The following is a 14273-nucleotide window of genomic DNA, read 5'->3' as shown; positions in this document are numbered from 1 at the left end:
TCATCAGGAATAACTTATCCTTACCTTTCTGACTCAGAACACCTAAGCAATTCAAGAGCACAAATTTAGAAGACAGAGGATATAGGCTGTGCAATTTTACTGATACAGCACATACTCTTCCCCTATTATATAAACTTTTCCTCTTCAGCTCTATTAACATGTTAACAATTTTAAAACAATCCCTGATTTGTCTATGGAGGTATTTCTTTCTCATTTCACCAGCTAATTAGCCAAAAGAAGCATACAGTCTCCCCCAGGATTCAAACATCTAATGTCTAAAATCACTCTTAGTCATTTACCGAAACGAATGGTCATCTAGTCCAACTTCTATAAATCTCGGCCCTTTCCTGACCCACACCGCATGATGATGACTAGCAAAATCTCTAAAAATCATACTCAGTGAACACACAACTTTGTTTTTGTCACTTGCTACCATTCACAAAAAATGGATTGTATATATACCAAGATTCTTTTTCCACTGTCATCAGCAGTCAATTTGATGTTAAAATTTTAACCACTGAAGATACAAATTTTTTCCATTTTATTAGAACAGCAATAAAACAGACAAGCAAAACCTAGATTCTGGTGTTAATTGTCTTATTAGCCAGCTTATAACATCACACTTTCCTCATGTACTATAGCTTCTTATTCTAAGGGACACTAATCGGTTTTAAATGGTGTTAAATACCATCCCTGCAGTTGCAAGTGCTTCTCTGGGATTTTTACTAGAGAAAAGAACTCCTGTAATTTAAAACCACTTTGCTTTCTTCTTTCACAGCTGTTAGGGAAACACTGACCCGAAGAAATCTTAAAGGTTTTTCACCCCTCTCCCAGCGCCATTAGTCTGAATTTATTTTCTAAGGTTTCTTTGCCTCGAGTGCCATGGTTCTTCCATAATTCCCATCCCCCAAAAGGCTTTCAGCAGAAAATTCAAGGCTTTTTGCTGGTTAACCGGTTTTCTCTCTCTCCCCACCGCCCCCCACCCCCTTACAAAACCTTGGCTACTCTTAAAATTCTCCAACAACGTGTCAATTTTATGTTGGCCACAAAGACAACTTCTGTTGGGGGAGGAGAGCAAGGAGGGACTGGAGCTTGGCTGTCCCTTTCCACAGACAGGGATCTTTGTGGCAATCAGAAAACATTTCCTGCATAAAAATTCAACATGCACTCTGGGTGCAGGGTTGGGGAGCAAGAGAGGCTAGATACCAGCCGTGGCCTCAAATGAACAGAATGCATCCCCTAACCTTCCAAAAGGGAAGGCCGTTTTATCAAAATGTGCCAGCTTTCCAGCCTTATTAAACATAATCCACAGTCTCAGATCCTGGGGCAGCTTCCCCACGAGTCTGGGTGAAGCTATAAATCACTCCTGTACTTTCCCCTTTTCTTCTGCATTTCCGCTGCACAGCTTTCCATCTAGCTCGGCTCTGACAAGCTCAAGAGGGGACCAAGAAGACAGAACCCAAAGTCATGCTAACAGGGTACCAGGTCTTGCAGGACCTGCCTGTGTTCATTTGTAACCTCACAGTCCTCACCTCCAGCGGGCTTCCGTTGACCACAGAGCTTGCATGGGACTCCTCGTGCAAAGCATCTCTGACACGATGATGGGTCTCTGGGGGAGGGGCACCCTTGCCATCCCACGTGGGGAAGCAATTTGGTCCACACAGACACGCCATTGAATCTCTGTCACCTTTCAGCAGCTACGCCCCAAGTTCCAACCCGGAAAGAGGTCACAGATGAGACAGTGGGCTGAAGCCGCAGGGAGAAGTCTACAGATCCACTCCCAGGTTTGTGTGTGTGTGTGTGTGTCTCCCATTCCCCCAGGGGCTGAAGCCTAAAAAAGCAATAAAGCATCACCTCCCCACCCGCCTCCCTCTCAAACCCACTCACATTTTTGCACCTATTTTCCCCTGAACATCCCACTGGCATCGAAGGGCAGGTCGCTGAGCACCACCCCACCCTGCCACCTGTCTAAAACCTTGAAACGTAAGACTAGCTTGAGAGACCAGTGAGGACCACAGATCAATCCACAGGTGACCCAGGGACGTGGCGAGGGTCCGGCCGGCGTGGGGCACAGCGCGTTGCGGCCCCGTGGCCCCCCGCCCCCGCCCCGGCACCCCCTCTCGGCTGACCTTACCTTCTTTGGGCGGTCGCTTGGCCTCCCTGGTAAGATTGCAGACCTGGGTGGTTTGCAGCTCTTGGGTCAGGCAGCCCTCGGTCTGCTCATTCAGGGGCAACACCACGTTATTTAACAAAACCAGTGACTGGTCGTCGAGTCCCCACTCTCCCAAGTGCTGAGGGCAGGTGCACTTCGTATACATGATCCCGCAAGACTCCGTTCTCCCATTTTCTGACTTTAAGCAGCTCTCCAACCAAGTGCATAATACATGGCAACCAAACTGGCTCGGGCTCACCTTGTTCAACACCAAAAACTCAAAAAAAGATTTCTGATCTTCTTCTCCTTTTTTCTGTAATCCTGGGAAATCGGTTGGAAAGACCCGACGTATTTGAATAAAATTTTTGTCATACTGTAGAAAAACGAAAGCATTCTTGGATTCGCAGAGTTGCATTATAGAATGATTCTTTCTTAAAAGATCCTTGATTTTTTCATGGGAAAAATGATCAAACTGATAAGCCAGGAGGGAAAAGTTAGAGCAGCTAAGGTCCTTTTTGGAAAATTTCAGGTAAATGCTATATTTGGTTGGATCTGGATTTTCCAGCGTCCAAGTGCAGTTTGTAAAGTTTTTGGGAAACATTTCACTTACAGAATACGATCCATAAATGACTCCCTTCACCAAAGTTGAACACCAGAAGTCTTGGGCAGCATTAAATCCAAACATAACCAGGAGATAGGTGGAAAATATATAAATCAGCAGGTTACGAACAGCCTTCATCCTATGTCATTTGGCCTGTAAAAATGGCAACGAAAGTAAAATGCAAGTAGGAGTCTACGCACATTGATAAAAAGAAACTCCTTCCAATATTACAGCCAGCTGTTCTCAAGATTTCAGTAAAAAAGCCTTTTTTAAAAAGGGCAGGTAATTTTTTTCTAATGCCAGAAAACTATCTGTTGCTGTGTGAACAGCGCCCTCACGTGGCCCTTCGCAATGGCCAAATTCTCTACATTCAATTTAAAAATAATATTCAATAGATTACTAATAGGAATGCATTTATCTACCAAGATTTCCTTCAAGTGCATTATGATTCTATTGAAAGAAGAGGAAAATTCTGCTTTTTAAATATTACAACCTAAATTTTACTTTCTGAGATATTTTTAAGCAACCTAGACAAATCTTTTCTCCCCCTCAGCTCTCTGCCTGCAGTAAACAACATCACACAAAATCTAATCTGATAATCTGGGAACAGCTGCTGTCATATTATTTGTTTTCTTTTAAATGTGAAAAGCACGTATGACAAATGATAGCCTCAATTTTAAAAACACAAATTGTAATTTGCTGCAGCTGAAACACCATCACCCAAATGCTCCTACTAGTCTTTGCAGGGGCCACTATGTGAACTGACGGGAAATTCCTATGCAAAAATACAGGTATTCATGTAGATTAATAGAATCTGTAAACTATCACCCAAGAAAGGGCAGATACAGAAGGAAGACTTGCTTTTGGACATCATCATTGAGAACCACAATTTAAGGCAGTCATTTCAATGTGACATGTCTCCTGGGATACGTAAAGTAGACTATTGTATTAGTATCTGTATCCAAAGGCGATACTAGTGAATAATCCCAGAACCATAGTAACTGAACTGGTTTCAGTCTTTTTTTTTTTTTTAATTAGGGCTATTTTACCTAGAGTTATCTACTATAATTTAAAATTTACACATGGTAGGTACAAGAATTAGCATTGTCTCTTCTAGCAGATTTCAATTACTGAATTGTTGCGACCTCTCCAATAACAGCTCCAAAGCTCTTTTCTTTTCCCCCTCTATTTTTTTAACCTGGCCTTGCATAATACAGTAATTCTTGGTTATATTTACCTCTGTAAGTTGTTATCCAAAAGTAACTTGAATATTTTTCAGCTTTAACCTTTAAGAAGTTATTTCTTAGAATAAATGACACTGCTTTTTTGCTTAGCCTTTGAGCTGAGAAAAGTGATGCCAAGTTAATTTTAAAAGTCTTTAGGCTGCAGTCTCTTCCACTGTTCTGTAAACAGAGACAGACATACAGACATATAGATAGTTAAGTTTTCATGTCTTTCCCTGGGTCCTCTCTGAACCAAAGGATAAAACCCTCTTCCTCCCCATTGCATAACACACACCAATGCATGCACACAAAATCCAGTGATGAAGTCCCTGAAGACAGATCTGCAATCCCCAGATCATGATTCAAATTCTATGTCTTCATATAAGCAAAAACAACTCCAACTCTAAATCTCCATATAGCAGCAGTTTAAAATAACACCAGAATTGCTGGGACTATCAAAACAGTGTTCTCTGATTCAAACATACAGCTCAATGAATAATGCATTTTCTTCTTGAGAAAATAAAGCCAATGAGGATATAAAGGTTAAAAAACAGGGAAAGTTATAGGAAATTCTAGAAATAATTCCCCCCTTTCCCCCCTGCTGTAGCACTTTGCAGGCAATGCAGGTCTGCGCAGTGTTCTTCAGGATAGAGTGTAGGCGTTGAGAGCCAATGTGACAGTGAGTGTCTAAATTAGGAATTCCATCCATGAAAGGGGGCTTCATTTTATAATCACTAACTCAAAAAGAGGTCGTATTTCTTTTCCTAATGAAACCCGGTACTTTTGCTTCCATCTATTTGACAGTGCATGTCTGCATTGCTGTCCTCATCAAGGATGAGAAACAGTGGATAAACGGCTCTGATTTCACTCTTCGAGCCGGCTCAAGAAAGCCCCCTCAATATAACGCTCTTTATTTCGATCTCTGGTATACTCCTTCGTGTACGGAGTCTTCTTTTATTCTACATAATCACAAATGGATCCCCGAACTCTGTCACCCCCACCACCGCCCCCATCCCCCGCCAGTCCCCGACTGCAGGGCCACTTCCAACAATTATATCTTTCTCTTTAAGAAAGAAAGAACCGGGTTGCGGGTGTGTAAGGGGCCCGGCCACCGAGGATTCAAGGATGTGCCATTTATTTATTTATTTGTCTCCTACTGAGAGGCAAACTGGCGTTTAGTTTAGCTCCCCTCAAAACTGATTTTCTGGGTGACACTTTAGTCGAACATAGACGGCGCCATCACTCCACTGATTTTTTTTTTTTTTTCTTTCTCCCCCAATAGAAGACCCACGGCCTCCCCTTATCTTAACTTCCTTTTAACCTAACATTTCCCCCCACAAAATGACCCCGATCACACGCAACCGCCAGATGTTCCAGGTCTCTCAGCCTATCCCTCCTGACCGAGCACATCTCTGGAAAACGAGACTTGCCTAACTTTTCAACTGCGGCGTTGAAGTCAATGAAGACCGTCAGGTCTGCTCGCAGCCCCTCCATCCGCCGGCAACAGCCTTGCCTTTCCCGATCCTTCCTCCGCAACCCACCCCCCCCACCCCCCACCAACCGGGGAAAGCTGGCGGCTGGCGACCCTGGCTGAGGGAAGGTGACCCCCAGACCCCCGTCCTTACCTTCCTCTCGGAACGCTCGGGGCGCCTAAGGCAGCAGCGCAGGCACGCGTCCCAGCAACAGCGACAGAGAGACGCCCCTTCGGTCCCGAGCCCCGGAGCCCATCTTTCCCCGGCTGAGCTTAGAAAATCAGGATGGATTTTTTTTTTTTTAACGCGCACATAAGAGAAGCAAAGAACGCGGGGATCGGGGGTGGGGGGAGAGAGAATCAAAGAGGGGAGGGCTGGGGGAATAAAAGCCCCCCAGGAACCCCGAGCCTACGCCGTAGCCAAGTGAATCCAACCTCCCACCGAGGCGCTGGCGGGAGCGGGGAGAGCCCCCCGAAGATAGACGCTAAGGAATTTAAAAAAAAAAAAAAAAAAAAGGAAGTGGCTTCACAGCCACTGGAGCTGTTTTTCCAGACCTGCCCCCCCAGCACAGCGATCGGCCAGGAAGCCAAGGAAGCGCGCCGAGCAGAGGCGGCGGCGTTGCCGATGCGCCGGGGCGGCGGGTTCACTCCGCGGGCGCCCGCGGCCGCCTCGGGAGGCTGGGGCTCCTGCCTTCCCCTCTCCCCGCTCTTCTCCCGCCCCTCCTACTCCTCCCGCCCCCCAGCCCGCAGGTACAGAGGAGAGGAGGGGGGAAGAAGAAGAGGAAAAAAAAAAGCAGCCTTGGCTGGGGATGCTGGTGATGTCGGAGAGCCCTGTGAATGCCCGGCGAGGAGGGAGGCAAGAGGGGAGCCAGATAGTAAAGCTCTGTGTCGGGCGTGCGCGCGCGGCGCTCGCTCTCCCGGGCGCGCGGCGGCCGGAGCGCGCGGCCCCCCAGGCGCGAGCTGGGCCCCCGCGTGTGCTCGGCGGCGACGGAGAGAGCGCGCGGCCCTCGCCGGGCGCGCGCCGGGCCCCCGCGTGTGCTCGGCGGCGCGCGCGTGCAGCGCGGTGCGCCCGGAGGCGGCCCGGGGCCCGCGAGGAGCTCGGCCTGGCGGGGCGCGGGAGGCGGGAGGCGGGAGGGGCGCTCGCGGGAGGCCGGCGGGCGGCGCGCCAACCCCCGGGCCGCGGTGCCCCTCACGTCACCGCTGCTTCCAGCCCGCACATCCCGGGAGCGCGGCTGTCTGCGCCTGGGAGGTCTGTGCACCTGCAGTTCCCAGCACCGCTGCCGGCGGGGACTGACCGCCTCAAGGAGGCCAGGCCCGGGCTGCGGAGCGCGGGAAGCCGACCCCCGGGGCTGGGGGCGAAACTGCCGCACTAGGTCGCCTTTCTCTCTCTTTTTGTTTTTTTTTCAGCGCCGACCTGTCGCAGCTTTTCCTTTCCGCACCTGGACTCGGAGGGATGGATCTCCCACCGCGGAGGGGGCAGGTCTCGCCCCCCGCAAATGGCGAGCGTACCCGGGAGGAACAATACTAGTTTTTGTTTTTGTTTTTGTTTTTGTTTTTCCTTTCTTTCTTTTTTTTTCTCTGCGAGGCTGCAATTAACATCTTACTTGTTCTGGCTGATACGGCGACCGAGGTTGGGCGTCTGCGTTGCTTTCTGCATGGCGATGGGATCGTGCCTATGGGGTCGAAACTTTTGTTTTCTTAATGCATCCAGTTCTTTTTCGAGTTTCCCTAGTAACAGTTTGGGGACGGGGGTGGCAAGGAGGGAAGGACTGGAGGAGGAGAAGCTACCAGATTCTCGATTTAGCAGGGAAAGAGGGGTAAATGTCTACCACTCCCCACCTTGATGTTCTTGCCTCCTGGACAGTTGGCTGACAAGTATTTGATTAACTAGCTTCCAGTACGTGCAGCAAAAGGTTATTTGCCTACCGGGTATGCCTCTACTTGTAAACGCAGTTGGTGCTTTGCAAAACAGGTGATAAAATAGTGCGTTGATGTAAGGGGAAGAGACCACGTTGGGTTAATTCATACAACGTGTGGAGTCTTCTTCTGGGTGAGTTGCTTAAGCGGCAGGTGAAGTTGAATAAAGCACATTTCCATCATTTTCTCTCCTTCTTCTGCCTTTTTTGTTTCTTCCTCATGTTGTTCCTCACCCCTGGGTCGATTGGATAGCCGGGAACATCATTTTAAAAGAGGATTGCAGTGAAAACAGGAAGGTGTCCATGATCTGTTCACAGGAGTTGTCTGAAATGTTAGAACTGGTCGTTTACTGCTTAATACATATTAATAGGGTGATCCTCTTTAAGGCTTTTTCTTTTGGGACAAGTGTTCAGAATAACACTCTGTTAGGGAAACAGTTAATCATTCCCCATCCAGCCGACTTTAACAGTGTTCCAGGAAAATTCACTGCTGAGAGCTGCCTGGGTGGCGTTTTGGTTTTGTGTCGTTTTGGGTTCGTTTCAATATTTTTTATTCATTTAAGAGAATGTGAAAGGAAAATAAGCTTTATGTCCGGGGCATAATCCAAAACATTGTGTCTTCAGCAAACACATTTTCTAAAGAAAAAACAATATTTAACAATACAAAGAAGCAGCACACATTTCATTTATTTCAACTTCCACAGAGATTGTGATTATGATACTTGCAAGACATTTTTGTTAATTCTGTTATTTTGCCAGAAGCGAAAAATAAAGAGACTAATGGCACGCAAAATAAATGGAGAAAAGGAGAATGTTGCGTATGATTTGTGCATAAAAAGGAACCAATGTGAGGTTTAAACATACTTCTACTTTGCAACTAGAGGTTTCTCACATTATCTTGAATAGTGATTTAGTCGTTTCTTTCAAAATCTTGTGGGTCTCACAACAGTGACATAAGAATAACAGCCCAAAGGAACAATTTAAAAAGCCTTAATCCTGAAGGGAAAGGAGCACTCACTCCCAGGGTCATTTATATTCCAGAGCAATGCGGGTCTGGGTTAGGGAGAAAGCCACCCTTAATAAAGCACTTCACCCTTCACACCGTTTCCCATAACCTTCATAAATTGCAGGCTACAGAGCCGGCCTGATGATCATCCTGCTGAGGTATATTTATAGCAGATGATTTGTGGATGATAAATATGCCAAGCAAGTGGCGGGCTCCAGTAACCCTAGGCTGGTCTGATTTGCTCAGGGAGTCAGAATCAAGAATCACAAAAAGAACGGTATGTGGAGAAATCTGGTTTCTAGCCCATGACAACAGCACAGTCCCGAGAGTTGCCGAGGGAGAACCACCCTGCTCCCATCTGCAGAGTTCCACCAGGTGACGCACTGCTGATACACAGACTCCAGCCCCCACCCCAAAAAAGGAGCGCAACAGTTGAGACACTGTGTCCTGTCTCCCTCTTGAGATTGGACTATTTCGTACTTTAATGCAATTTAAATTCACCATTTCAAAGAGTAATTATCAGCCTTCCCGTGGCCTTTCACAAGTCTGTGTATGTATGTAAACACATACACACATGTTATATATACACACATGATATATACACATGTGCATATATGCACATAATGTTTGTACATGTACATATGCACACGCATAAATATGTAATGCATACATATGTATTTCAGGTGTTACACGTATATTTGTTTGGGAGGATGGTTTCACTACATTACAGTATATTTCTCTTTGGTAAAGTACTCTAGCTTCCCAGGTGGCTCAGTGGTAAAGAATCTGCCTGCTGATGCAGGAGACATAAGAGACACAGTTTCATTCCCTGGGTCAGGAAGATCCCCTGGAGGAGGAAATGGCAACCCACTCCAGTAGTCTTGCCTGTAAAATTCCATGGACAGAGGAGCCTAGTGGGCTACAGTCCATGGGGTGGCAAAGAGTCAGACATGACTGAGCAAACACTCAAGGTACTCTTACCTCCAAACTGCTGGATTAATGTATAATTTTCATTTAAGTAACCCAGATAACCACAATGGTGTGGCCACTCACTTGTGCCTGGACATTCTAGAGTGTGAAGTCAAGTGGGCTTAGGAAGAATTACTATGAACACAGGATTGTTGGTATCTAAAGCCTAGCTTGAAGGATTTTGAGCATTATCTTGCTAGCATGTGAAATGACCGTGATTGTACAGTAGTATGAACATTCTTAGACATTGCTGTTGTTTGGGATTGGAATGAAAACTGACCTTTTCCCGTCCTTGGCCACTGCTGAGTTCTTCAAATTTGCTGACATGTTGAATACAGCACATTAACAGCATCATATTTAGGATTTGAAATAGCTCAGCTGGAATTCCATCACCTCCACCAGCTTTGTTCATAGCAATGCTTTCTAAGCCCACTTGACTTCACTCCGGGATGTCCAGCTCTAGGTGAATGACCACACCATCATGGTTATTTGGATTATAAGACCTTTTTTGTACAGTTCTTCAGTGTATTCTTGCCATCTCTTCTTAATCTCTTCCACTTCTGTCAGGATCTTACCATTTCTGTCCTTTATTGTGCCCAACCTTGCATGAAATTTTCCCTTAGTATTGTTAATTTTCTTGAAAAGAACTCTAGTCTTTTCCTTTCTATGGTTTTCCTCTATTTTTTTGCATTTTTCATTTTAAAAAGCCTTTTAAAAATTATTTATTTATTTTCATTGAAGGCTAATTACTTTACAGTATTGTGGTGGTTTTTGCCATACATCAACATGAATCAGCCATGGGTGCACATGTGTCCCCCATCCTGAATGCTGTCCCTCCTCCTCCCCACCCCTTCCCTCTGGGTCATCCCAGAACACCAGCTTTGGGTGCCCTGCTTCATGCTTTGAATTTGAACTGATAATCTATTTTACATATAGTAATATACATGTTTCAATGTTATTCTCTCATATCATCCCACCCTCACCTTCTCCCACCGAGTCCAAAAGTCTGTTCTTTACATCTGTGTTTCTTTTGCTGTCTTGCGTATAGAGTCGTCAATGCCATCTTTCTAAATTCCACATATATGCATTAATATACTCTATTGGTATTTCTCTTTCTGGCTTACTTCACTCTGTATAATAGGTGCCAGTTTCATCTGCCTCATTAAAACAGACTCAAATGTGTTCTTTTTTATAGCTGAATAACATTCCACTGTGTATATGTACCACAGCTTCCTTATCCTTTCATCTGCCAATGGACATCTAGGTTTCTTCCATGTCCTGGCTATTGTAAACAGTGCTGTGATGAACATTGGGGTACACGTGTCTTTTTCAATTCTGGTTTCCTCGGTGTGTATGCCCAGCAGTAAGATTTCTGGCTCGTATGGCAGTTCTATTTCCAGTTTTTCAAGGAATCTCCACAGTGGCTGTACTAGTTTGCATTCCCACCAACAGTGTAAGAACGTTCCCTTTTCTCCACACCCTGTCCAGCATTTATTGTTTGTAGATTTTTGATAGCAACCATTCTGACCAGTGTGAGATGGTATCTCATTGTGGTTTTGATTTGCTTTTCTCTGATAATGAGTGATGTTGAGCATCTTTTCATGTGTTTGTTAGCCATCTGGATGTCTTCTTTGGAGAAATGTCTGTTCAGTTCTTTGGCCCATTTTTTGATTGGGTCATTTATTTTTCTGGAATTGAGCTGCATGAGTTGCTTGTATATTTTTGAGATTTATTTTTTGTCAGTTGCTTCATTTGCTATTATTTTCTCCCATTCTGGAGCCTTCCTTTTCACCTTGCTTATAGTTTCCTTCATTGTGCAAAAGCTTTTAAGTTTAATTAAGTCCCATTTGTTTATTTCTGCTTTTATTTCCATTAGTCTGGGTGGATCATAGAGGATCTTGCTGTGATTTATGTCAGAGCATGTTCTGCCTATGTTTTCCTCTAGGAGTTTTATAGTTTCTGGTCTTACATTTACATCTTTAATCCATCTTGAGTTTACTTTTCTGTATGGTGTTAGGAAGTGTTCTAAATTCATTCTTTTACAAGTGGTTGACCAGTTTTCCCAGCACCAATTTTTAAAGAGATTGTCTTTTCTCCATTGTATATTCTTGCCTCCTTTGTCAAAGATAAGGTGTCCATTGATGCGTGGGTTTATCTCTGGGCTTTCTATTTTGTTCCATTGATCTATTTTTCTGTCTTTGTGCCAGTACCATACTGTCTTGATGTCTGTGGCTTTGTAGTAGAGCCTGAAGTCAAGCAGGTTGATTCTTCCATTTCCGTTCTTCTTTCTCAAGATTGCTTTGGCTATTTGAGTTTTTTTTGCATTACCATACAGATTGTAAAATTATTTGTTCTAGTTCTGTGAAAAATACCATTGGTAGCTGGTAGGGATTGATTTGAATCTATAGATTGCTTTGGGTAGTACACTCATTTTCACTACATTGATTCTTCCAATCCAAGAACATGGTATATTTCTCCATCTATCTGTGTCCTCTTTGATTTCTTTCATCAGTGTTTTATAGTTTTCTATACATAGGCCTTTTGTTTCTTTAGGTAAGTTTATTCCTAAGTATTTTATTCTTTACATTGCAATGGTGAATGGGGTTGTTTTCTTAATTTCTCTGTTTTCTCACTTTTAGTGTAGAGGAACGCAAGGGATTTCTGCATATTAATTTTATACCCTGCAATTTTACTATATTCATTGATTAGCTCTAGTAATTTTCTGGTGGTATCCTTAGGGCTTTCTATGTAGAGGATCATGCCATCTGCAAACAGTGAGAGTTTCACTTCTTCTATTCTAATCTGGATTCTTTTATTTCTTTTTCTTTTCTGATTTGTTATGGCTAGGGCTTCCAAAATTATGTTGGATAGTAGTGGTAAGAGTGGGCACCCTTGTCTTGTTCCTGATTTTAGAGGAAATGCTTTCAGCTTTTTGCCATTGAGGATAGTGTTTGCTGTGGATTTGTTGTATGTGGCTTTTATTATGTTGAGGTATGTTCCTTCTATGTCTGTTTTCTGGAGAGATTTTATCATAAGTGCATGTTGGTTTTTCTTAAGGTTTTCTCTGCATCTATTGAGATAATCATATGGTTTTTATCTTTCAATTTGTTAATATGGTGTATCACATTATGTCACCCTTCCGTTCTCTGGAACTCCTCATTCAGTCCATATATCTTTCTCTTTCTTCTTTGCCTGTTGCTTCTCTTCTTTCCTCACCTAATTATAAAGCCTCCTCAGACAACCACTTTGCCTTCTTGCATTTCTTTTTTCTTGAGGATGGTTTTGGTCACTGCCTCCTTTACAGTGCTGCAAACCTTCATCCATAGTTCACACACTCTGTCTATTAGATCTAATCCCATTAATCTATTTGTCACCTCCACTGTATAATCATAAAGGTTTTGATTTAGATCCTACCTGAAAGGCCTAGTGGTTTTCACCACTTTCTTCAATTTAAGTCTGAATTGTGCAATAAGGAGTTCATGATCTGAGCCACAGTCAGCTCCAGGTCTTATTTTTACTGACTGTATAGAGCTTCTCCATCTTTGCTAATTAGTCATCTGCTAATGTAAGAGCAGCCCTTTATCTCCTTATTGTTCTTTCACTGTGATCATTTCTTTTCGAGGTTGAGTTCACACATTACCAAAAATGAGGACAAGAACTGATGCTGTGAGGACCAGCATGTCTGTTGACCTTCATCAGCACCAGAGGTTGAGGTATATTAATCATCCATTATTTCTGAAGTCTTATACCTTTCTGGCCCTGTTCCTTATTAATCCTGACCCACTCCTCTCTACTATTCCTCTTTCTGCTGGATTCTCCCACTTCACCTTGCTTATCTACTCACTGTTTTCTACAACACCTTTTGGAGTGCTATTCTCTCTGTACCCTCTGTTGCCTGAAATCAGCTCTTTTGTGGCACAGAGTCTCCTACAACCATGTCAAGTGGAAGCCACTTATATGCATGTTTCTTCCACTCTGATTTACTAGGATCTGTTGGGAGATGGGATCAGTGTCCTTGCTGTCCATTGCTGGTTTCAAATGTTAACTCCTCATTTCCCTTTTTCACCCTTTCCCCTTTGCTAGCTTCACCTCTTCATTCTTACTATCATCATCTGCTGCTGCAGCTAAGTTGCTTCGGTCATGTCCAGCTATTTGTGACCCCATGGACTGTAGCCCACCTGGCCTTTCTGTCCATGGGATTCTTCAGGCAAGAATACTGGAGTGGGTTCCATGCCCTCCTCCAGGGGATCCTCCTGACCCAGGGTTTGAATCTGCATCTCTTACCATCTCCTGCATTGGCAGGTGGGTTCTTTACCACTAGTGCCATCTGGGAAGCCCTACTATCATCTACTGACATTCAAAGTTCTATTTTTCCTTTCATGCAATACTTTAGATGCTTGCTCACAGATTCCCTCTTCAGCCAAGTTCTAGTCTTCCTTCTCATGCCTCCAACATCCATGTAGATGGCTTTTATGGCAAAACAATTCCTTTGTTCCATTTCTGTATTTTCCTTTGTACCCACTCAACAGCATGTTCCTCTTGACCTCAACTAAAGAGGCTGTAACCAATGACTGCAACATTGCCAATATTTAAAAGTTAATGTGTCAGTCTCTAATTACAACCTTGAATATTCATCAAGTATTCCATAAAAATTTTATCTTAATCCCATTTCTTCTCTTGTCCTCTCTTCCCTCGTTATACCCTATGGTAGGCAGCCCCTAAGCCACCCCCACCCCCAGCAGTGACCCCCTACTTCCCATCACTCCTGCTTTTCTGTAATCACCTCCCCTTCAGTGTGGGCTAGATTTGGAAACTTGCTTCTAATAAATAGACTGTGGTGGTAGTAATAGGAGGTCACCTTCAAGGTTAGGGTATGAAATGGCTTCAACTTCCATCTTAGGAGTACTTTCACTCTCCCTTACATCACTGGCTCTG

At 44.2% G+C, this 14273-nt stretch overlaps 1 protein-coding gene across 2 annotated transcripts in view; it reads right to left on the bottom strand.

Annotated features, from left to right (window-relative positions):
* The window catches only part of ADGRB3 (adhesion G protein-coupled receptor B3), an 851399-nt gene extending 845189 nt beyond the window's left edge, over positions 1–6210 (bottom strand). Inside the window, exons 1-3 of one of the 2 annotated variants that reach the window (XM_043439523.1) lie at positions 5602–6209; positions 3991–4156; positions 2135–2906 (exon numbers count right to left, since the gene is read on the bottom strand). In XM_043439523.1, coding sequence (XP_043295458.1) covers positions 2135–2891 — 757 coding nt within the window. In that variant the 5' untranslated portion in view covers positions 2892–2906; positions 3991–4156; positions 5602–6209. Of the gene's footprint in view, positions 1–2134; positions 2907–3990; positions 4157–5601 lie in introns of both variants that reach the window. The other variant, XM_043439524.1, reaches the window with a different exon arrangement.
* Positions 6211–14273: the final 8063 nt, after the last annotated feature.

The sequence above is a fragment of the Cervus canadensis genome, chromosome 20 (assembly GCF_019320065.1).
Source record: "Cervus canadensis isolate Bull #8, Minnesota chromosome 20, ASM1932006v1, whole genome shotgun sequence".
Lineage (NCBI taxonomy): Eukaryota > Metazoa > Chordata > Mammalia > Artiodactyla > Cervidae > Cervus > Cervus canadensis.
The sequence above is the reverse complement of the archived record's forward strand: the minus strand, read 5'-3'. Positions and strand labels throughout refer to the sequence as shown.